At 54.4% G+C, this 21,587-nt stretch overlaps 1 protein-coding gene across 1 annotated transcript; it reads left to right on the forward strand.

Moving 5' to 3' along the window:
• Window positions 1–793: 793 nt before the first annotated feature.
• Window positions 794–21,057, forward strand: LOC120390504 (semaphorin-7A-like; the record flags this gene model as incomplete). Its single annotated transcript, XM_039513234.1, has 14 exons — window positions 794–1,001; window positions 3,623–3,762; window positions 4,470–4,532; window positions 5,216–5,314; window positions 5,750–5,858; window positions 6,479–6,577; window positions 7,837–7,976; window positions 8,408–8,583; window positions 10,414–10,522; window positions 13,748–13,952; window positions 14,847–14,962; window positions 15,530–15,702; window positions 18,094–18,149; window positions 19,817–21,057. Coding segments are annotated over 14 exons (2,031 nt in total), but the record flags the coding sequence as incomplete, so codon positions are not given.
• Between the last annotated feature and the right edge of the window lie 530 nt (window positions 21,058–21,587).

Raw genomic sequence — 21,587 nt, forward strand, 5'->3', positions numbered from 1 at the left:
TGGCCTCCTTGTGCCATCAGTGGAGCAGATAAACGGGCCACGAGCAAAGGTCCCGGGTCTGGTTTTAGAGTCGGGTTTGCGGGCACAGGTGGGCTCGCGTAGACCCCTGCCCAATTTTGCTCGCCAATCAGGTGGTCGGTCCTTTAAGCCACTGCGCCCATCACCATGGCAACCTGTTCCTTTGGCAGAGGCCTTTTAACTAGGGGAACTAATATCCCTCCTTGGCTTTACGACTCACCCGCTGTCTGGGTTAGCACCAGCTCCTGCCAGCTTCAGCGCTGCCCTGTTCCAGAGTGCATCATTTACTGGGCAGCCCTCCTGGAGTCCTCGCGGAAGATATATGCTGGGAACCGACCTTCCAGCCTCAAGTGATCGTGCTCGGGCAGCTCCAGTGGTGGGAGAAGGGGGGCACTGATTGGGCTCAAGGGTAGGTGGCCTTTCTGCACTAAATGAGGTTTCTTGCTGAAACCAGGACAAAATGCAGAGCCTGGCGTTTGCGTCTCCGGGGCAGGGACGGGGCTGATGCTTGGGCTAGGAAATCCCAGGGGCTGGGCAGGCCCACTGACTGATGAGCAACTCCTGAACGGGTGGCCTTTAAAACCACTTTGCTAGATCGCTGCAGCTCGCTCCTGCACCCTGTGATTTTCCCATCCTCCCCCACCAGAGCAATTTCTTGCAGAAGCTGTTTTGTGGAGCTCCATTTTGTGGAGCTCGGAGGGGGTTATTCCCCGCCCCCCCCCTTGAAGGAAGTTATGCTGACGTTACATCTCCTGGCTCAGGACAGCAGGTATAAAATGCGAAACTGCAGAAGAGCCCACCAGGAGCAGAACTAGACAGACAGCACCGAGCCGGCTCTGACGGCTCCTGCACAGTTAACATCAGGAAGCAAATTCGCTCCGGAGACGCTTGCACAGGCACAGAGATGAGATCGCTGTATTTATTCCTCCTGTCGGCGTTCTGTTCAGCCCAAAAGATACCAAGGCTGAAGTTTACCCTTAAAGGTGAGATAAGATCTGATGCTTCTGCTGGTGCCTTATTCCGGAGCCACTCGGTATGTTTCATTTCATATCGTTTTCGCTGTTTGCTTGACTCGGCTTGTGTGACACTGGGGATAATTTCCTAGCAGCCTCCTGTGGATTTGACCATGGGAAATGAAAGGTGGAATTGTTTAATGGGGGGAAAAGGGGGAACAGCATGGTGGGTTTAGAGAGCAGCTTTTGAGGTGGGGAGGGGAGTTTTGTTGGGGGAATATTCTGCGTGAAGACCGGCCCACCCATTGATTTGATTAAAGAGATGACAAGAAGGAAACTTTTATTTACCGGTGTTTTCTGGCTGCCAGTTGCAGACAACCCGCAATCTGGGCTGTGGGTCTGACAGGTGTTACAACTGCAGCCTGATCAGTGATTTCATTTGGAGTCACTTCCCATCCGATTAAAAAATTGACAGGCTCAGGGTTAACTCCTGGCTGTTTAAAGAGCCAGCTGGTGCCTCCCTTACTGAAAAGTGGCCTAGGGATGTTATAGACTAGACCCTGCACCCTCTGCAATGCAGATAAGGGCCCTCAGCTGCAGCATGAGCCATGCCTTACTCTCCAAAATAGCCTCTACCAGGAGACCAATTTCTCAGCACAATCCAGCCTGACCCTCCCTAATGAAAAAGCCCCTGGCTCTTGACCCGCATTCATTGTGACGTGCTGGTGGCTTGCCGGGGGAAGAAAAACAACATCTGTGCAATGCAGCCGCTGCGGTTTTCTGATGGCTCTGCGGTTTCCCGGAGCGGAGGAGTGTCTTTTATTCCCTTTGCCGCTCGACGCACCGAGAACGAAAAAGCCACATTGCACAAATCCTGGCCTGTTCCAGCTCTGCCCATTGCTCCGGTGGGAAATCAGAGCCTGTCTTTGCTTGGCAACAAAAAACCCCACAAGGGGTGCCTGGTGCAGGGCGTGGCTGAAAATGTTTGCCCTGAAAGAGGCGCTGGGAGGGAAGGAAGATCCATTGCTTTGGTAGTGACATGTAAGTGGCAGGGCTGAGGAGACTATGGCGGTAAAAGGGGGTTCATGACTGTACCCCTTGGGCTACCCTGAGGGGCAATCCCATAGTAGGAAGGCATTTTAGAGTAGTTGCCAGTGATGGGAACCTAAGAATCAATTCCCCCCTCAGTTTCCCCCAAATCTTCCCATATAAGAGGAGGCGGGAGGCTGTCTGTCGGAATCAGAGGCAGGGCCCGCTCCCCTGAGCTCAGCGGAGGGGCAGGATCGGGCCCCCAATCTGCTCTCTCTCAATGCCTGCAGCCCCCACCCACTGAGGGTGGAGGAGAATTTTTGCTGCTGGTGGGGGTGCTCTCCTTGCCAGAGCCAGAGATGATTTAACCCTCCGTAGCCTGATGCCCAGCCAACAGCCACTCCCCATCCCTGGTGTGGGTGCGTCATGATGGCCCCCCTCTCCCCGATCCTCAGTACCAGGATCAGCAACTCCTAAATGCCTGCCAGTACTGCACGCCCATCCTGTGATCACTACTCTAGTGAAAACACAATGGGGCTCCCTGCTGCATGATAAGCCTGTGCCAAGGGCAGGCCGAGAGGGCGGGTCACTGCACAGGCAAGAGAGCCAGAATCCCAGGCTGGGGGCAGGTACCAGCTCCAAGAACCAGCTGCATCTGGTCTGGCTTCTTGGCTGGCAGCAAGATGACCGCAGCAAGGAGCAGCCCGTGGCTGCGTGCTGTCCCCGTGGGACAGGGACCAGCTTTCTGCATTGGCTTGTACAGCACCTGGCGCCTTCCTGGCTACAGAGCAGGGCGTGTCGGCGCCTGGATCAGCTACCGTGGGCACGCAGCACTAGAGCTGTGTGCTTGTCCACCAGTACCCCCTACTGGAGCCCTGTGGACCTGCTTGTGCACGGTGCCTGGTTCCAGAGCAGCGTTTCTCAACCTTTTTGGTACCAGGGGCCGGCTTGCTGCCTTCCTGAACTGTGACAGGGAAATCTCAGGGACCAGCACCAGCTTTTTGAGAAATCCTGCTCTAGGCTAGTGCCCTTCTGGGGCAGATTTGGCCTGCATAAGGCGGGGGTTTCCATGCTACCCATGGACAGGCTGAGGTCCAGGAGCAATGTGCACTGGGGTGCATTCATAATATGTGGATTAGGCCGGCCGGAGTTAGCTTTTCCCTCGGCTCCTGTAGGGTGTCTCTTTAAGCCTTCATTAGGCAAGGGATGAGTTTGGCAGGTCTCAGTCCAGTCTCTCGTGTCCACACTACAAGGAAGCTGCCACCCAGTTTGGCACCGAGTGTCCGGAAAGAGAGACCGAGCACCAGAATGGGCCCTGAAGAGTTGCCTCAGTGAGAGTCTGGTGACCATAAGAGAAGCTGTGCGGTCTAGCGAACTGTGCTGCGAGCCGGGTTCTCTTCCCAGAGCTTGCCCAAACTATAGCCCTGCGGTGTGCCTCAGTTTCCCCATCTGTAAACGGGGTGGGAGGGGGGGCTGAGCGCAACGTATTTGCCTTATTTAGAAAGGAAAGAAACCAGCTGGTTTGGCGGAGGGATGGACGGGCAAGGGGTAGAGTCTGGATTTCAGCCTTCAGCAAACTTCAGACCCTCCTTTCCCGTTCTGCCCCCCACGTCCGCCCCCAGACGCTCCTGTGCTGAGCTTCGAGAATGGGGAGAAGTCCACAGTCCTCTTCCACGATGCCGGGTCTGAGCAGCTGTACGTTGGGGGCAAGGGAGTGCTGCGCATCTTGACATATAAGGAGCCGGAGGTCAACCAGACCCAGGTAAGAGGTGGGGTGTGTAGGGGTCTCTAGCTCCTCTCATTGGGTTTCTCCTGGCCCCTGCCAACCCCCCACCCCCACCCCACCACCAGCCTGCAATGATGGTGCATGGTCAGCCAGCCTCAGCTGGAGGCCCCAGAGCTGACAAGCCAGCGAAGAGATCCGGCAGCTTCCAGAGAAGACCGGCTCAGGCACAAAGAGACTCCCAAGCAAGGACAGGCTCCATCAACCTTCCCCCAGCTCAGCCTGGGGAAGGCAGCTCCCAGCCGAGACCGGGCTGAGCTTCGAAAGGAGAGCCCCTTTGATCTCACTTGCTGGGCTCAGGGGCCACCTGCCGGCTGGCCAGGTAGCCACGGGACGGCCACCTGCCATCCCACAGCAGGGCTTTCCTCTCTCAAGGCCGCAGGGCAAGAGAGATCTGGGGCCATCTCCATTTGCAGCGGGTCCCCCTGAGGGCACAAGGGGTCCCGATAAACACGGGGTTAATGCCACATCCCCCCGCCCCTTGCATAGTCGCTGGGGGCAGGGCTGGGCCGCGAGGTCTGTGGGAAGATGGGGTACGGCCAGGGTCAGAGGCCTGCAGGACCCCTCCTGTGGCTGGTCAGAAGCACCATCCCCTTGAGGGCTACCCCCCTGGGCCTTCCCACCTGTGGCCAGGGGTCGGGTGCAGATCAGGGTCTGATCAGCTTTGCTCCCCGTCTGCCTCCCAGGTTCCCCTGTGGGTCGACGAGAAGGCAGAGAAGAACTGCAGGAGCAAGCCTGGGGCAGTGCAGGTGAGAGGGGGCCCTGGCGAGGGACGGGCCTGAGCCATGAGCGACCGACACCCCCAGCCGTATGTTGAGCCCCCCAGAGATGGCTAACGGGGCTTAGAGACGCCCCCACGGTGCTGAGCATGGAGGGACCCATTGCCTCTGCTCTGGGCAAGGCTGGTGGTCCCTTCACCGCGCCAGGGCTCGGCTCCAAGGAGCTGGGCAGTTGCCTTGAGCGTCCTTCACCGCCACAGTTTCTCCATTTCCTGAGAGTGTCCCGCTACCACAGCACAGACAGCATTGCAGCTGCTGCATGGGGGTGGTGGGGTCTAGTGGGTAGAGCAAGGGGTGGGGGCTGGGAGGCAGGACTCCTGGGTTCTGTTCCCAGCTGTGGGAGGGAAATGGGGCTTCTAGGTAGAGCAAATGTGGAGTCTGGGAGGCAGGACTCCTGGGTTCTATTCCCAGCTGTGGGAGGGGAGTGGGGTCTAGTGGTGGGAGCAGAGGACAGGGAATCAGAACTCGTGGGTTCTATCCCAGCTGTGCCCCTGGCTCCCACACCCATCACCGGTTTATCGTGGGTATATAATCACACACAGCGGACGTCTCAGATCTACCTGCTCAGTGAAAGGCTGCGGGCTGGGTCTGTTCCTGCCATTAATGCCGGGTACGTGTAATGAGCACTAACAGCTGTGCTGGTTCACCCACAGGCCGAGTGTGACAACTACATCCGGGTAATCCAGAGGCTGAACAGCAGCTCCATCATCGTCTGCGGCACCAACGCGGGTTCCCCCAAATGCTGGTTCCTGGTGAGCACAGGAGGCTGGGGCGAGGAAATGCATAGAGAATGGCCCCCGGGCGTAGGGGGCGCTAGGCACCTCACTCGTAACTGGACTGGGACATTTCCATCCCCGGGTCTATAATATTGCCCTGTGACCCATCAAATCCGGGCTCATTCTCCTATGGCGTCTTTTAAGGAAGTGGTTCCATTCCCAGCTCTGGGAGTGGAGTGGGGCATAGGGGTTGAATCAGGGGGGATTGGATGCCAGGACTCCTGGGTTCTGGACTCCCGTGTCCCCTGCCCTGTCTCCATGTGTGTAAGATGGGCCCTGCCTCGCGGGGAGACTAGACTCAGGGACGTGTCAGACTGCAAGGGGCCAGCTGGGCTGAGGTGTGTGAAGCTTCTTGGGTAAGATCTATAGAAACAATTCAACTTGCTGGCTTGGGTTTAACCCTCCCCCCAGAGCAATGACACAACGCTGCAGCAGGACAAACGGGGCCAAGCCCTTGCCATCAGCGGGGAGAGCCTCGCCCCGGCATCGCCGTCTCAGCCGGCTGCAGCCATCGCCGTGGGTAAGGAGATCTGCCTCTCTCCATCCCCTGATAGAAGGGGAGGGGAGGGGAGCCACCTAGGGTCCCCCTGGGCCTCGCCTTGGGGGTGTTCTCTGCTTGGATCCCAAGTCCCAGAGCAGGGGTGTTGGAGAGGGAGGTGGCATTGGACCTGTGCAGTGGGCTTCCCCACCGCGGCCTGTGCTAGCCCAAGACGAGCCAGCCCCATGGGAGGGTCCAGTGGAGGTCCCAACAGGGGAGGCTGGGAGCAGGACGGGTGCCAATAAAGGAGTTTCCTTCTTTGGAGGAGATCCCACCTCAGCCCCGATGGGCTTTGGAACTCTGCTGAGAGGTGATGGGGAGCCGGGACTCCTGGGTTCTGTTCCCAGCTCTGGGAGGGAATGTGGCCTAGTGGTTAGAGCAGGCAATTGGGAGCCCTCCTCTACCCCTGTCTCCCAGTGTGACCTGGGGCTGGCCGTGAAGAACGAGCTTTGTTCTTTGTTGCCCTTAGAGCAGGGTCCTCTGTTGTCTTGAAAGTGGATATTGGCATACTCCACAGGAGGCTGGTGGGGAGGGGGCCGGGGCTCCTCCCCCGCCCCATGGAGAAATACCCATCCCTGTTTTGTCTTGGCTTAATATTGCAGAGGGCAGCCTGTACTCGGCATTGTCCCGGGACAGAAGCACCATCCAGAGGAGCTATGGCCTAAGGAAGCTGCTGAGAACAGAAGACAAATGGCTCGCCAGTAAGAGAGGCTTTTCCTATTGCCCAGTCCCAGGGAGGGTCAGAGCAGCCAGGCTGGGCCCAACGCTTTCCCCAAAGATCCGTCACCTCCAGCAGCGGCCAGTCCCTGATGCTGCAGAGGAAGGCAGATTTCACCCCAAGGCAATGCACAGGGTCAAACCTTGCAGGGGTCGAGGGTTGTGTGCCCCTCCATCCTTCTGGAGTGATCATCTGGTTCCCTTTAGCATCAAACTCCATTGCCCCAGTCTCAGCTGAAACAGCTGTGTGTTATATTGGCCAGAGAACTGTCCAGCCCCCACAGCGTTTGCCTCGCTGAAGCCCTGCAGCAAGGAGTTCCACAGGCTGGCATTTCAGACCCTTCAGCTCTAGCAATCTAGGCCGGAAAGATAATAGGAAGATGTTTCAAAGGCACATTTGCAAGCATGGCAGATGGCATCCACAAAAAGCTGGCACGTCAGGGATGGGCACACTGCCCCTCACTGCAGAGATGATGAGGTTTTTAAGGTCAGGCTTGATGAAACCCTGGCTGGGATGATTTAGTTGGGTTTGGTCCTGCTTTGAGCAGGGGGTTGGACTAGATACCTCCTGGGGTCCCTTCCAACCCTGAGATTCTCTGATTCTATGATACAGATTCTCTGCCAGTAGAAGCTCTGATTCCCAAACCAAAACGTGGCCTAGGGGATAGAGCACTGGAGTGGGGAACAGGAGACCTAGAGTCTGTTCCTGGTTCTGCTGCTGTTCCCTTCCTGTGCCTCAGTTTCCCTATCTGTGAAATGGGGATAATGATACTGACTTCCTTTGGGGAGAGCTAGGGATGATCACTATTATTCTATGAAACAGATGCAATCCAGTAGAGCCAACTCACACAACTGTCTTGCAAGCCTCACGGTAGTTAAAGTCCTTCTTAAAGCCCCAGCTCACTGAGTCCTGTCGTTGCAAGAGAATCTCAGCTTGCTTTAAAATATAAATTATTTAGCTCTCCTGGTTGCAGAGAAAAGCTGGACAATGAGATTCCTAAAGCCTCAGAATAACCAGAACCCCACATTTATTGATTTTTTTTCAACCTCATGATTTTAAAGCCAGTCTTGTTGTTTTGAGGGGCCTGGGGTTGGCGACATGCATGACCCCCTCCATGCCCATATCTTGACTTGGCCAATCAACCAAGGAATTAGTGGTGGTGCTGGCACACACGTGGCTCCAGCCAGGTTTCTTTACACACTTTGATCTCTTTTCTCATCCCATCCCCATTTCCTCCCGCAGAGGCAGAGTTCGTCACTGCCGCCTTGGTGCCGGGAAAGGAGTCCCACCTGGATGAAATCTACTTCTTCTACAACGAAGTCAACGAGACAGCGGGGCTGGATGAAGAGCCGGTCAAAGCCCGGCTGGGCCGCGTGTGTAAGGTACGGAGACCCCGCGGGCCGAGAGCTGGCAGTGAAAGGCAAATGTCTTGTCTTGATCTCCATTCTCACGCCTGGTCTGGGTGCGAGGGTGATGTCACGGTGTCAGCAGCAGGGTCTGGGTGCGAGGGTGATGTCACGGTGTCAGCAGCAGGGTCTGGGTGCGAGGGTGATGTCACGGTGTCAGCAGCAGGCCCTGGCAGCATGAGCTGGTGTCGCTGGAGCTAAAAGGACCAGTTTTGTGAGCCATGTGTGTGAGCCACATGTGTGTAGTTATAACAACTTTAGCTGCTGTTATAACGGGCCAGGGCTGCGCGCTTTGGCCAACGTGGTTCAAGCCACGTGTGGATCTGGTGGCGGGCGGGGGTTGTGGTGGAACGTCCGTGCTTTAGGCCTGAAGAGCTCTGGGATTTTTCCTCCCCGACCCTGCTCAGGTGGATGAAGGTGGGAAGAGCCTCCTGGTCGATTTCTGGACCACGTTCCTCCAGGCCAGGCTGGTGTGCGGCAGCCCCACCCATCCCCAGCGCTTCAACCAGCTGCACGATGCCGTGGTCCTGGGCGAGGGGAGGAGGGGCCAAGGGACGCTCTACGGGATCTTCGCCAGTGCCTGGTGAGTGGGGGCCGCGCCCGGAGCCAGGCAGGGCTGGGGCCACGCTGCAGGCTGGGGTCACACAGACTCCTCGCCCCACGGCTGGTGATGGGGGCAGAACGTTGCCTAGGGGTGCAGGGAGGAGGCAGGGCCATGGGGGGAGGGGCTCTCGCCCACCCTGTTGCCCCTCTCCCATGCAGTATGTCTCATGAGACAGATGGGAATCACGGTGCCCCTTCGCCAGACTGGGAGAATAGCATAGGAGTAGTTTGATGTCTATATATGGGGGGTGGGGGCAGCTCCAGTCAGGCCAATGGGGCCAAGCGTAGGGGGGGAAATTCCGTGCCTGCCCCAAACTTTGGGGGAACAGCCCATCCCCCTTCCCCAGCCCATCCCCAAACTATGCCTGTGAAGAATAGGCCCGGAAGCCGCCCAGCCTGGAGCTGCTTTAGGGTGACCAGATGTCCCAATTTTATAGGGACAGTCCTGATTTTGGGGTCTTTTTCTTATACAGTAACTCCTCATTTAACGTTGTAGTTATGTTCCTGAAAAATGCAACTTTAAGCGAAACAATGTTAAGTGAATCCAATTTCCCCATAAGAATTAATGTAAATGAGGGGGTTAGGTTCCATGGAATTTTTTTTTCACCAAAGACTATATTTTTTATCTATCTATCTAATCATCTATCTATACACACACACACACACACACGCAGTATAAGTTTTAAACAAATAATTTAATACTGGTACACAGTGAAGATGATTGTGAAGCTTGGTTGAGGTGGAGGAGTCAGAGGGTGGGATATTTCCCAGGGAATGCCTTACTGCTAAATGATGAACTAGCAATTGGCTGAGCCCTCAAGGGTTAACTCTCATGGTTTACAAGGCAGCAGGAATGGAGTGAGGCGAGAGAGCATGGCAGACAGAGACACACACTGTGTGTGTGAGAGAGAGATGCGCATTTCCCCTTTAAGTACACTGCCTTGTTAATTAGATCAGCTTGCTGAGACCACAGCTGCTGCTGCCAGCAAACTCCCTCTGTCCTGAGCCCTGTCATGTGCCCCCACCCCGCTCTATGGAAGATGGGGTAAGCGGGGTGCAGGAGCAGGGGGGAGGGGGACACCCTGACATTAGCCCCCTCTCTTCCTCCCCTCCCCCCCCCCGTACAGCAAGCAGGAGGCTCGGGGAGCAGCTCCAAGGCAGAGGGCAGGAGCAGCACATGGCAGTGGGGGGAGGGACAGCTGCAATTGAGAGCCTGCTGGGCAGCTGCTGCGCAGGGAACTTAGGGGAGCGGGGAGCTGATAGAGGGGCTGCCGGTCCACCCTGGTTCCAAGCCCTCACTAGCCAGCTCCAACCGGCTGCTCTTCCCGCAAGCTGTGGACAAAGCAGGCGGCTGCCAAACAATGTTAGAAGGGAGCATGGCGCAACTTTAAACCAGCGTGTTCCCTGATCGATCAGCAACGTAACAATGAAACCATGTTAACCGGGATGACTTTAAGTGAGGAGTTACTGTATAGGCCCCTATTACCCCCCACCTCCTGTCCCGATTTTTCACACTTGCTGTCTGGTCACCCTAAGCTGCTTAGACAGGCAGGACATCCATTGGGCAAAGAGGTGGAAGACAATGACAAGGCGTCCGAACTCCCTGGCCAGTCTCCCCCTCCCCAAGCAGGGAAAATAACTCGGCGCTGGCTCCCCGATTCGACTCCAGCTCGGGTCCGCCGCGCCTGCCAGTCATTTCCGTTGGGTGGGCCTCAGAGCTCAGGTCCCAGCACAAAGCGCCCAGCGCCAGCGGTAACCGGCTCTGCCTTGCCAGCCGCCAAGGCCTGAATGGAGCGTTTTCCCCCTGCAGGGGCACGACCGCCGTGTGCGCCTACTCCATGGACAATGTGACCAGTGCCTTCAAAACCTCCAGGCTCAAGGGCTACACCAACCTCCTGCCAGCGCACCGACCCGGCACGGTGAGGCCCGCGCGGGGCGGGGTTCGCGTCCCAAAGCAGCTCCCCGGGAGTAACAAAGGGACCCCTGTTTCTGACAGCGAACGGAGGTGCGGTGGGGACTCTGAGCTTCTGTGGCTTGCAGGGAATTACCAGAGAGCTGCCCGGGCCAGTCAGTAGCCGCAAAAGGCCCGATCTCAGTCACAGGGGTCTGCAAGTGGCCGCAGGGTCATTTTGAAAGCTCAGCTTTGTCCTTCTGCTTTCTGGGAGCTGCATGAAGTTAGGCGGGAGGGGTCCACTGAGCACCCCTTTAAACGCTGGCCAGTGAAATGCGTCCGCAACCCAGAGCTCTTCCTCCTTTCCACGGGAATTTGTAAACAACAAATTATCTCCACAGGGCCAAGCTTCCTGGCCAACCCCACTCATCCCTCTGCCCACAGCCCCCCATCCCTCCAATCGGAAACCAGCCGTCTCTTCCCCTCACCTCCTGCTGCCCTCAGCCCCTCACAGCCGCTGTCTCCTCCATTCTGCCAGCTCCTTCTCCACTGGACCCCCTAGCACCAGACGCCTGGGCCCTGTCACATCTTTGGAGCAAACTGAACCTGTGGCAGGGAGAGGGTTAGTAGCTGCAGTGCAGTGCTCTGGAGGGAGAACTGGGAAGGGGATGGGACTGGCCCCAGGTCACCCAGCAGATCAGTGGCAAAGTTAGGGATGGAACCTGGTCTCCCTGAGTCCCACGTGGGTGCCTGAAGGGGGCAGGTGCACATGAACGGGGAAGCGTTTAGGGAGGACGGCCGGGTTAGCACAGAGACCGTTGCAATCTCATGGACACAAGAGCTGGGCGAATAACATTTTTTGGTTCACTGGCAAGTCCGGAAAATTGGGGGAAGAATCATTTGGGGCAACCCAAAATTGAAATTAAAAAAAAAATTGGCAAATCAAAAAGTCAAAAATTTTCATTTTGGGGCGAACAAAGTTTCATGTCAATTTGGGGGTTTTGCTTCCTTTTTTAAAAGCGAAATTAAAGGGAATTTCAAAACAAAAAGTCAGTTTGAATCGAAACATTTTTTGAAAAAATTGTTAGGGTTTTTTTCAACCCAGAACAATTTGCCGAAACCAACACGAGTTCACAAAATGTTTCAGTTGAGCCAATCCTGCTTTTTTTTTTGTCAGAAAAAAGTGTTGTCTGAAAAATTTCACTCAGCTCCCATAGCAGCACTTAGGTCCAGATCCTCAAAGGTATTTTGGTGCCTAAATCCCTGTGACAGGATCCCAGGGGAGCCACTGTGGTTACTTAATTAGGGCAAACAGCAAAGAATGGGACAGACAGTCCCCAAAGCTGGTGATCATTCCAGTACTTAGATCCACCAAGCTAGCCTCAAAACAGCTTCTACAATAACCTTCCTGGTTACCCAGAAGCCAAAACTCAGTTCCCTTAAAGCAACCCAGCCTTAGGCCTCCACCCAGGCACCCAAATCAAATATGATGAGGATACTGAACATCTTATTCACCATAGAAGAAAGTTCTACCAATCCCAAAGGATCGGACACATTACCTCCCAGGTTAATGAATATTTCAGATCTTACCCAAATACACGCTTACAGCCAATTCTTATTAACTAAACTAAAATGTATTTAAAAAGAGAGAGAATGGTTAAAAGATCAGTAAACATCCAGATGTGAGCACAGTTCTGAGATCAGATTCACAGTAGAGATGGTGAGTTTTGTAGTTGCAAAGAGTTCTTTCAGAATTAGTCCATTGGACTATAACCTATGTTCATATTCAGGGTGGTCCAGATGGGACTGGAGATCTCCATCTTATGACTCAAGTTTCCCCGGCATAAAGCATCAAGCAGATCTGAGATGAAAGGATCAGGTCCCAAGAGCCTTTTATACAGTTTTCTAGCTGCCTCTTGACCATACAGTCCTGGGTGAACAATAGGCTTTTGATGTAACCTGCTGTTTCCTAAACATCACCAGTAATCAACTACCTGGATTAACATAAGATAATTTATCCATTAAGCAGTTCATATACAGTTTACCACAAACTTTAAAGAGACACAGAGACAATGACATTATTTCACCCAAAATTCACCTAAATCAGGGCTGGCTAACCTGTGGTTCCGGAGCCACATGCGGCTCTTCAGAAGTTAATATGTGTCTCCTTGTACAGACACCGACTCCGGGGCTGGAGCTACGGGCGCCAAATTTCCAGTGTGCCGGGGGATGCTCAGTGCTCAACCCCTGGCTCTGCCACAGGCCCTGCCCCCACTCCCCCCTTCCAGCCCCCTCCCCTGAGCTGCCCTCGCTCCTCCCCGTCCCCCCAGTCTCCTGCACGCCAGGTGATGAGGAGGTGTGGGGAGGGAGCGGGAGGCGCTGATCAGCGGGGCTGCCGGTGGGTGGGAGCTGACAGAGGGCTGCTGATGTGTTACTGTGGCTCTTTGGCAATGTACATTGGTAAATTCTGGCTCCTTCTCAGGCTCAGATTGGCCACCCCTGGCCTAAATCATAGAATCATAGAATCTCAGGGTTGGAAGGGACCTCAGGAGGTATCTAGTCCAACCCTCTGCTCAAAGCAGGACCAATCCCCAACTAAATCATCCCAGCCAGGGCTTTGTCAAGATGGGCCTTAAAAACCTCTAAGGAAGGAGATTCCACCACCTCCCTAGGTAACCCATTCCAGTGCTTCACCACCCTCCTAGTGAAATAGTGTTTCCTAATATCCAACCTAGACCTCCCCCACTGCAACTTGAGACCATTACTCATAACATGTTAACATTACTCATAAATGTCAATATTCCCTTTTGATCTCTGAATCAGTAGCTATAATAATAGACAGGAACTGTCTGTTTACATGGCTGACATCTAAAAAGATATAAGTCAACACGTACAATTAGAATTACCTCTAGTTTTCTAACAAGACAGGTTTGCATTGCAAAGTTCTGGCCTATCTAACATGGAATGGCCCTAATCACCATTTACAGACTCTTCTAACATGTCTCTAAAGGTTGAATCTGGGTCATTTAACCCTGCAAGCTGCTTAACCCTTTCTGGCCATGTGTCACACTCCCATTGAATCTGGTAGGAGTTAGGTGCCTAACTCTCTTTGACTCTCTGCTGGATAACGCCCAGCATGAGCTCTGCATTGGGTGGCTCCTCGTAGACATCACTGGAGGAGCCTGAGGGTCTGTCTGGGCAGAACTCGGCCTCCCTCTTCGTTACCCCCCGTCCTTTTCTGTTCTTTCCATAGTGTGTCCCCTACAGTTCCTCTAGCGCCCCCTCCAAAGCCATCCTCAGCATCATCAAAGATCACCCCGAGATCGAGACCGTCATCTACCCCGAGGGGCAGCGCCCCCTGTACGTGCTGCAGACTAATGACACCTACACCAAGGTGGTGGCTGACAGGGTCCTGGACGCCAGCAACACTTCTCGCACTGTCCTCTACCTTGGGACGGGTAGGTGTGGCGGGCGCTGGGAATGTGCCCTCTGGGACTCAGCCTTTGTGGAGCCACGTCTGGGTGCTTAGGTTTTGTCAGTGCGGGGACGCAAGGCCACACAGCAGAGCCAAGAACAGCACCCAGGAATTCTCAGCCCTCCTGCTCTAACCACTAGACCCCACTTCCCTCCCAGAGTCAGGACCCAGGAGTCTTGACTCCCAGCTGCCTGCTCTAAGCACTAGCCCCCACTCCCCCAAGAAGTCAGGCAGCGGAAGATCCCAGGGCGAGATACGTGCAGCATCCGCCCCACGCCAGCCACGGATCAGGTGGGGTCTGTGCCTCCTTGGAGGGCCTGGTCCATTGCTGAGCAGACACTGACCGAGGTGATTCCTACCCCCAGGAGAATCTCTTCTACCCGACGGCGCTGTGTGCTTGCCCTGTGAGGTGAAGTGTAGGCCAGGACACAGCTGGCTCAGGGCTTGGCTCACCTCCCGGTCGCCAGTTCGACTCTAGCGCTGGCTGGGGATGGCTTTCTGCCATTCTGGTCTGACGGCTGCTTGCTGGTCCTTGTGATATGAGCTGGGGGGTGGGGAAACCCAGGTGTCCGCATCACAAACCTGAGAGCACCACAGGCAGCACGTTGACCCCTTTCTGGGCAGCCCCAGCAGAGGCCAAGGGCTTGCCTGGGCCCCGGAGATGGTGCTCCCCTCCAGTGGGCCCCTCCAGGGCAGAGCTGGGGCATGGGGGCAGGCCCGTGGAAGGCAACTAGCCCTGTCCCTGCTCGGACCCTGCCTGTCCTGGGCATGCAGAGAGGCCTCTGGCTGTCTGCAGGTGAAACCCGGCCAAGCTCCCATCGCCTTCAAGGGGGCCGGGCTCCTTCCTCTGAGTTCCCCACATCTCTGTCCGCTGCAGATAAAGGGAAGATCCACAAAGTCCTGGAGACTGGAGGGCAGACGGTCATTATCGCAGAGCTGAGCCCTTTCCAGAGAGACGCGCCCATCTCTGGGATGGCCCTGGATGCCTTGACAGTAAGCGCCCTTCCCCCTCTCTACCTTTGCTCTGTATTTAACACTGGCGGCTGTGGCATATTGCAAGCTGTCTCTCTAAATGCTATGGGGTTTTCTTGGTCCTGCTGGCAGGCTGGGTCTAGCAGCAGTTAGTCTGCAGAGAGGCAGCCTTGAGTAAGGTGGAGTGGGTTGTGCCTCGGTGTTTTAGGGAGCAGCCTGCTTTGTCTCTCACTGCTTTGGGGTTCTTATGTGTCAGGGTTCTGGATTCTAAGCAGGAAGGTCGTGTTATGCTGCAACCTTCCAGCAAGAGTATTTGGTTTTGTCTAATGTCTCAGTGTGTATGCCCTGAACATAACACCTGTTTCTAAGACAGACACCCACCCCTACCCCCAACAAGTGCTTTTGCTTGTGAAGTCCATTACGGGCATAATCCTGCTGCCAGTGGAGATTTCAATGGGAATTTTGCCAGCACGTCTGCTTGGAAAGGGATTGGCCCAGTTTGTATCTCACCCATCAGTTCCAGAGCATGCGGCCTCCTCTCTTGCTTGTTTGTTTGAACCCTTGACTAACCCGACCCCTCCTTGGCAGGGGCACCTCTATGTAGCCACTGAGTTCGAGGTGACGCGCCTGCCACTGGCAGACTGTGGGCAGTACAGGGAGACCTGCTGGAAGTGTGTCCTCGCCAAGGACCCCTACTGCGGATGGGATCCAGACGGCAAAAAATGCTCGGCCATCTCCCAAGAGGCAAATGACACTGCCAGGTGTGCTCGGTCTTAAAGGCGGAATGCTTTGCTCCCAATCTGCCATCCATTCAATGGTTTTGTCAAGTTGGGGAGAGAAGGAGGAAATGAAAGGAGCTGGTAGCTGTAAACATACACACAGTAACATGAAGGCAGCATGGCCTATTGGTTAGAGCATCTGTCACACAGGGAGATCTCGGGTTGCCTGGGTTCTATTCCCAGCTGTGGGAGGGAGACATGTTTACTAGTTAGAGCATGAGGCTGGGAGCTAGGACACCCGGGTTCTATTCCTAGCTGTGCCACTGATTCGCTGTATAACCTTGGCCAAATCACTTCCCCGTGCCTCAGTTTGCCCATCTGTATAACTTCTTCCTGTTCACATTTTTGGAACACAACTTTAGGGCACCTCCCGTACTACGAGCATAGACAAAGGCTGTCCATCAACAGATTCACCTGCCCCAACCACAGCCTTGACAAAGGGGAAAAGCTGAGCTTTGCCAGGAGGGTTACAGATCTGGGCTCTGGTGGAACATGCTGGGGGGAGAGGAGCAGGTTCCAAACTCGAGGACCCTGCTCAGAGAAGGCCCGCTGGTTTATCCTGAGGGAGCTCCAGGTGAGGCTATTTCAACTGTGATAGCAATCACAGGGGACGAGGCTGCCCTCCAAACCATGTCATGCATCATGCTCCTTTCAGCACACACACACCCACACTCAGTGCACCAGTACAGTATCGGCTCGCGCCGCAAGCAGGCCTCTCTCGCTCTCCTCTCGCTGAACCCTGAACAACATTAGCTATGCTATGCTGAAACCTCACTCTTCTGCAGCCTGTTCTGTCAGCTCTGACTGTTGCACACAGACTGGTGACACATGCACACCCAATTTTCACACCTTTACCTATGCTGACTATATGTTTTATAGTATAGATTAGGATTATAGCATTTTTAGGCGATTTGTATCGTATCGAGAACTGGCAAAATTTGCAAAAAAAAAAAAACAAAAAGTGTTAAACAAAAACAATGTGTGTCTATTTTATTTTTTTTTCTTTAAAAAAAAAAAAAAAAAAAAACCCATTATTTGGGTAAATGAATGTCCTATGTTGACTTTTTCAGAATTTTTTTTTGAGTTTTTTTTCAAAAACTTTTTTGATTAGAAATGTATTTAAAAAAAAAAAAAATAAAAAAAAAAATTCAAAACCGAAGAAAAAAAAAATGAATGAAAAATTGAAAAAAAAATTGAAATTTTGGTTTTGGCTATCCATTTTCAGACCAGCTGTAATGGATGTATTATTATGTATAATAAAGAAATAAAGCTGAATATGCTTGCTCAGGACTTCTAAACCTAGACTGGACAAAACCCTAGAGCAGTGTTTCTCAACCCGCAGCCCACTCGCTGCTTGTAGCCTAATCACACAGCTGTGGCCGTGTGACATCCTCAGGGCCATACAAGGTAGTATCTATATTGTATGGATGCAGCCCACATAACACAAAGAGAGCTGCATATGCGATTCACAAGGGTAAACAGGTTGAGAAACCTGAGCCTGGACTGTCCTTCATTGCACAACTGGCCTGCTGGCAGGAAAGGACCTTGCTGAGAGAGGTGTCAGAAAAATGGGATTTTTATATGGAAAACTTAGATTTTTTTTGGCAAAAATTCAGATAATGAAAAATTCAGAAATGCTACCATGGTGCCTCATGGGAGTTGTAGTTCATGCGCCTCAAGCTCCCATTCTCCTCCCTAGGCTGTGCTCCACAGCTGGGCTACAACTCCCATGATGCACCTTGGTCCTGCCGCTTGGAGAGGCAGTGCATCATGGGAGTTTGTCGCCGTGGTGCATCATGGTAGACTAGCTGGGGAGCTCAGTCTATAGAGGAGAATGGGGACATGAAACAACCAACCTACGTCTCCCATGAGGCACTGCACTGCAGCAATATATCCAAATTGAGCGATTTCAGTGTTTCAACAAACAAATGAATTTTGCTAGAGAAAGCAGACCCTTTTTGTGAAAGGATAATAACTTCTGTTTATATAGCCACCCATCGTGCAGGGTAAATAAGAAATGCAGCCACCTCTGGGCTACAGCAAGAGAACTAGAACAGAGCCCAGCAGTGCTGCACAATAGGACCCAGAGTGAAGGAGAATCCTGTGTCTTAGCAGGAGGTCTGGCTAGACCCCCACAACTCACCTTATGCTCTTGTATGTAGCTCTAGCTCCTGATCTCTGTGTTGCAAGATGTTGGAGACACAGAGTGAGCTTCCGGCAGCCAGCATGGGGGCGGAGGCGGGAAGCTGGGGCTAAGCACTGGCCCTTGTTAAAATGACAGTTCCTTCTCCATCCTCTGGGTGAGGCTGCGACAGTCACGTGTCCCTTGCCACCCTCCTGAACGATTTCCTCTCTCTCTGCCTTTCCTTGCAGCAACTTCCTGCAAAGCCTGGACCCAGAGGCCCAGGACGTGTGTGAAGGTGCAGCAGGTAGGTGTCTCGGCCTTTGCGGAACCCTGGTTGCACACAGGTGTTGCTGCCTCGGCCGTGGAGACCCTGGAAAGCAGATGACAAAAGGCCCATGTGCCCGAGGGAATCTCGCTGTTGCCCCCGTGGGCATGGAAAAAACAAGCAGCATCTCTCAGGACTGCGAGGCCTTGTCTAAGCTAGAGCCTCCAGTCTCCCGCTGGAGGTGCAGCAATGGGATTTTCCTACTCTGCACCGAGCTTAGCCGGCAAGGCCATTCAAGTGCCAGGGATTCCGCCTGCCCGCTCTCACTACCAGCAGGGCTCAGCGCTGGGGCAATGGAGGGACACGGCCCCAAAACTCTAGTGCCTTAGCGAGAGCCTAAGGTTACTCTTTCCCCACTGCTAAGCTGCGTGAGGACCCTGTTGCTGGCAAAGTGCCTCCCCCCTCCATTTGAATTGGTGCATTTCCAGCTTCAAAAGCTGTGACCAAGGTATGGCAGGAAAATGGTTTGGTCGAGACCGTGCCATAAATCCAGGGTTGTGCTAGCCGTCGGGAGGAGAGAGTCTGCGGTAATGGTTCACACACCCCAGTGATACGGTGCGGAGTGGTAGAATGGTTGGAGCAGGGGGACCCGGGAGCCAGGTCTCCTGGGTTCTCTTCCCAGCCCTGGGCCAGGGGGCAGCATGGAATTTTCAGAATGGCTCTGGGCCAGATTTGCACGTGCTCGTCACTCCCAACTGGGATTAGATTTTCCCTTTGGGGCACGACTAGACCGCAATCCCAGGGTGTGAGTGACGGCAGCTCGAGTGGACGTACCCGACCTAGCTTTAATTTAGCTAGCTCAGGTATCAAAGCAGTGAAGCCTGCGCCAGAGAGGGGGGGCAAGTGGGGCAATTTGCCCCAGGCCCTGGGCCCCGCAGGAGCCCCCACGATGGAAGGGGCCCCCGAAGTTGCTTTGCCCCAGGCCCCCTGAATCCTCTGGGCGGCCCTGGCCCGCGCTCCAGTGTGGGCTAGTCCTGTGAGCAGTTACCCAGGGGGCGGGCTTGTACAGCTTGTGCATGTGGCCATGGTGTCTTCCTGGAGCCGAGAGCTAGAGTGAAGCTGGCTCAGGTATGTCCACACGATCTGGAATCACACCCCGGGACTGCAGTGTAGACATACCCACCGGCGCCTAAATAAGGGCTGAATTTTCCAAAGTTCCCAGCAGCTGCCACTGCGACCCTCAGAGCCAGATTGTCAGCAGAGTTCAGCCCCCGGCCTGCACCCAATGGGCTGAGCACTGCTGCTAATTCATGCCCAGAAGAGGGAAACTGGGACTCCTGGGTTCCCCTGCCAAGGAATCCTGAGCAAAGTCCTTCAGCCAAAGCATTGGCTTCCCCTTCTGCAAAAAAAAAAAAAAATGGCAACCATCACACTAACCTCTGTGGTGCAGTGCTGGGAGACGCAAGTCATGCACGGTGCACAGCACTTTGAGATCCTTCGATGGGGTTCTACATAGAGCGGATCGCGGGCTTTTCGCTGTCGAGGCCCAGGGTGTCCGTGTGCGCAGAGGCTAGGGCTGCATTTGGGTGGGATTTTGTGCCTCCAAACTATGGAGCTCTCATTCTTTCCCCTGTTCTGTCTCCTCTCCCCCACCACCTTTTCCTTTATGATTGCTCTGCTCTCACCCCCGATCCCGCTGTTCAAAGAACAAGTAGCGCAGGAAGCCCTGAAAAAGGTGAGGGTGGACCCGACCAGCTACATCTACCTCCCGTGTCCTCTGCGCTCCCACCACGCCATCTACACCTGGGTCAAAGACGGCAGCAAGCAGTACCCCTGTGCCATGGACGGGCACTCCTGCACGCTGCGCTTTGGGGAGAACGCCCCCATGGACCAGGGGCTGTTCAAATGCACAGCCACAGAGGACGGCTACCTAGAGGAGATTACTGCCTATAAACTCACGCTCAACGCTGCCGGCGTCCCACAGCTCTCCGTGACAGTGGCCGCCGGGGCTTTATTCCTTGTCGTCGCCATCCTCTTGCTTTAGACTCTGCCGTCCAAGCGGAGATCTCATTCCACTGCCAATGACGTCTCTTTCTTTTTCTTCTTGTAACCCGCCCTCCTGAAGATTCTCCCTTTAAACCCCAACCAGAACACACGACGCTCTAGGAACAAAATTCCAGGGGACTCCTCCGAACGTCCCATCAGCAAACACAGCCGTTACGGCAGGGTTTTTGCTAGCCATCGATAACCCAGGAGCCTCCTTCCCGAAATGTACGGCACAACTAAACTTGGCAGAGCTGGGGAGAGGGCGAGTTAAAGTAGAGGCAAGGAGGGTAAATGGACTATTTATTTTGCTGCTCAGTGGGCCGGTAGGCCTGCTGCCATGCCGATCCCAGTTTAGCATCCAGCTTGTCTGATGGGCACTGGTCCAGACTGGGAGTTTGCTTGTCCCAAGGCTGCTGGGCGATAGGATTTTGCTGGTTTCCATGATGTGGCTTCTTTAAGGAACAATCCTCCAGGTGCTGCTGGGGGAGAGATGATGCATGAGTGGGTCTCTTCCAACTGCAGCTGCTAGACGCTAAATCCTTTTAGCATCCACGCTGTTTAAAGGGAAAGCTTCTCCGATGAGCCCCAAATCTGACCCGTTCAGAGTCATGATCCAGGCTGTTCTCTCTGTGGTCTTTTGGGCACAGTTCCCCTGATTACCAGCCTGGCCTGTGTTTTCAAGGGAAGGGCGAGTGATCATCCAGACGCCTGCACTCCGAGCTTACGCTGGGGTAAATGCAGAGTCACTGCGTTGACTTGGCGCTTCCAGGGACGGTTCCGCCTTCAAGCAATCGTCTTCAGCTACCGTCTTGCCGTGGTTTCAATCGGCGCCATGCAGAGGCTGCTGCACAACAAACCGGTGGCCGTGGGAGGGATCTAAGGCTTGATTCAACTGGCTCAAGCAACTGCGCTGAAAAGGGACAGATGGAGAAGGGCTTCCGGTTAGAGGGGATTTCAGCTTGAAAAGGAAAAGGGAGGGAGGGAAAGTTAGCGGCTGAGCTCAGTCATGCCTGTGTAAATCTGGATGGCACTCACGTGAAGAGGTGCGGGAGCCGAGTGGTGAAGACGGTGTCCTACCAGCTTGAAGGTTGTGGGATGGGTCTTGCTCGATCCCATGCTAAGATGATCTCACCACTGCGAAATGGGCACCTGCTCCAGCAGATTAGGGCAGCCAGGGTCCACATCAACCCCTTGTGTCCCACTGGCTGTGAAAGTGATGTGCCTTAACTGTGTCAGCCCAACGAGCCGTTGGCTTAGGGAAGCTTTGCCTTTGCCTCTTGAGAATGACTGCCTGTCTGCCACTGCTGTCACGGAGATCAGAATCTGGCCCAGAGACCAGGAGAGAGCGATTCAAAACTGGCTTTCAAACTTGCACCATTGCTCGTGTCCCACAGGACCAGCCAAACCAGTGCTTTGGGTGCTTGTATGCAA

Source organism: Mauremys reevesii, linkage group 24 (genome assembly GCF_016161935.1).
Source record: "Mauremys reevesii isolate NIE-2019 linkage group 24, ASM1616193v1, whole genome shotgun sequence".
NCBI classification, from domain to species: Eukaryota; Metazoa; Chordata; order Testudines; family Geoemydidae; genus Mauremys; species Mauremys reevesii.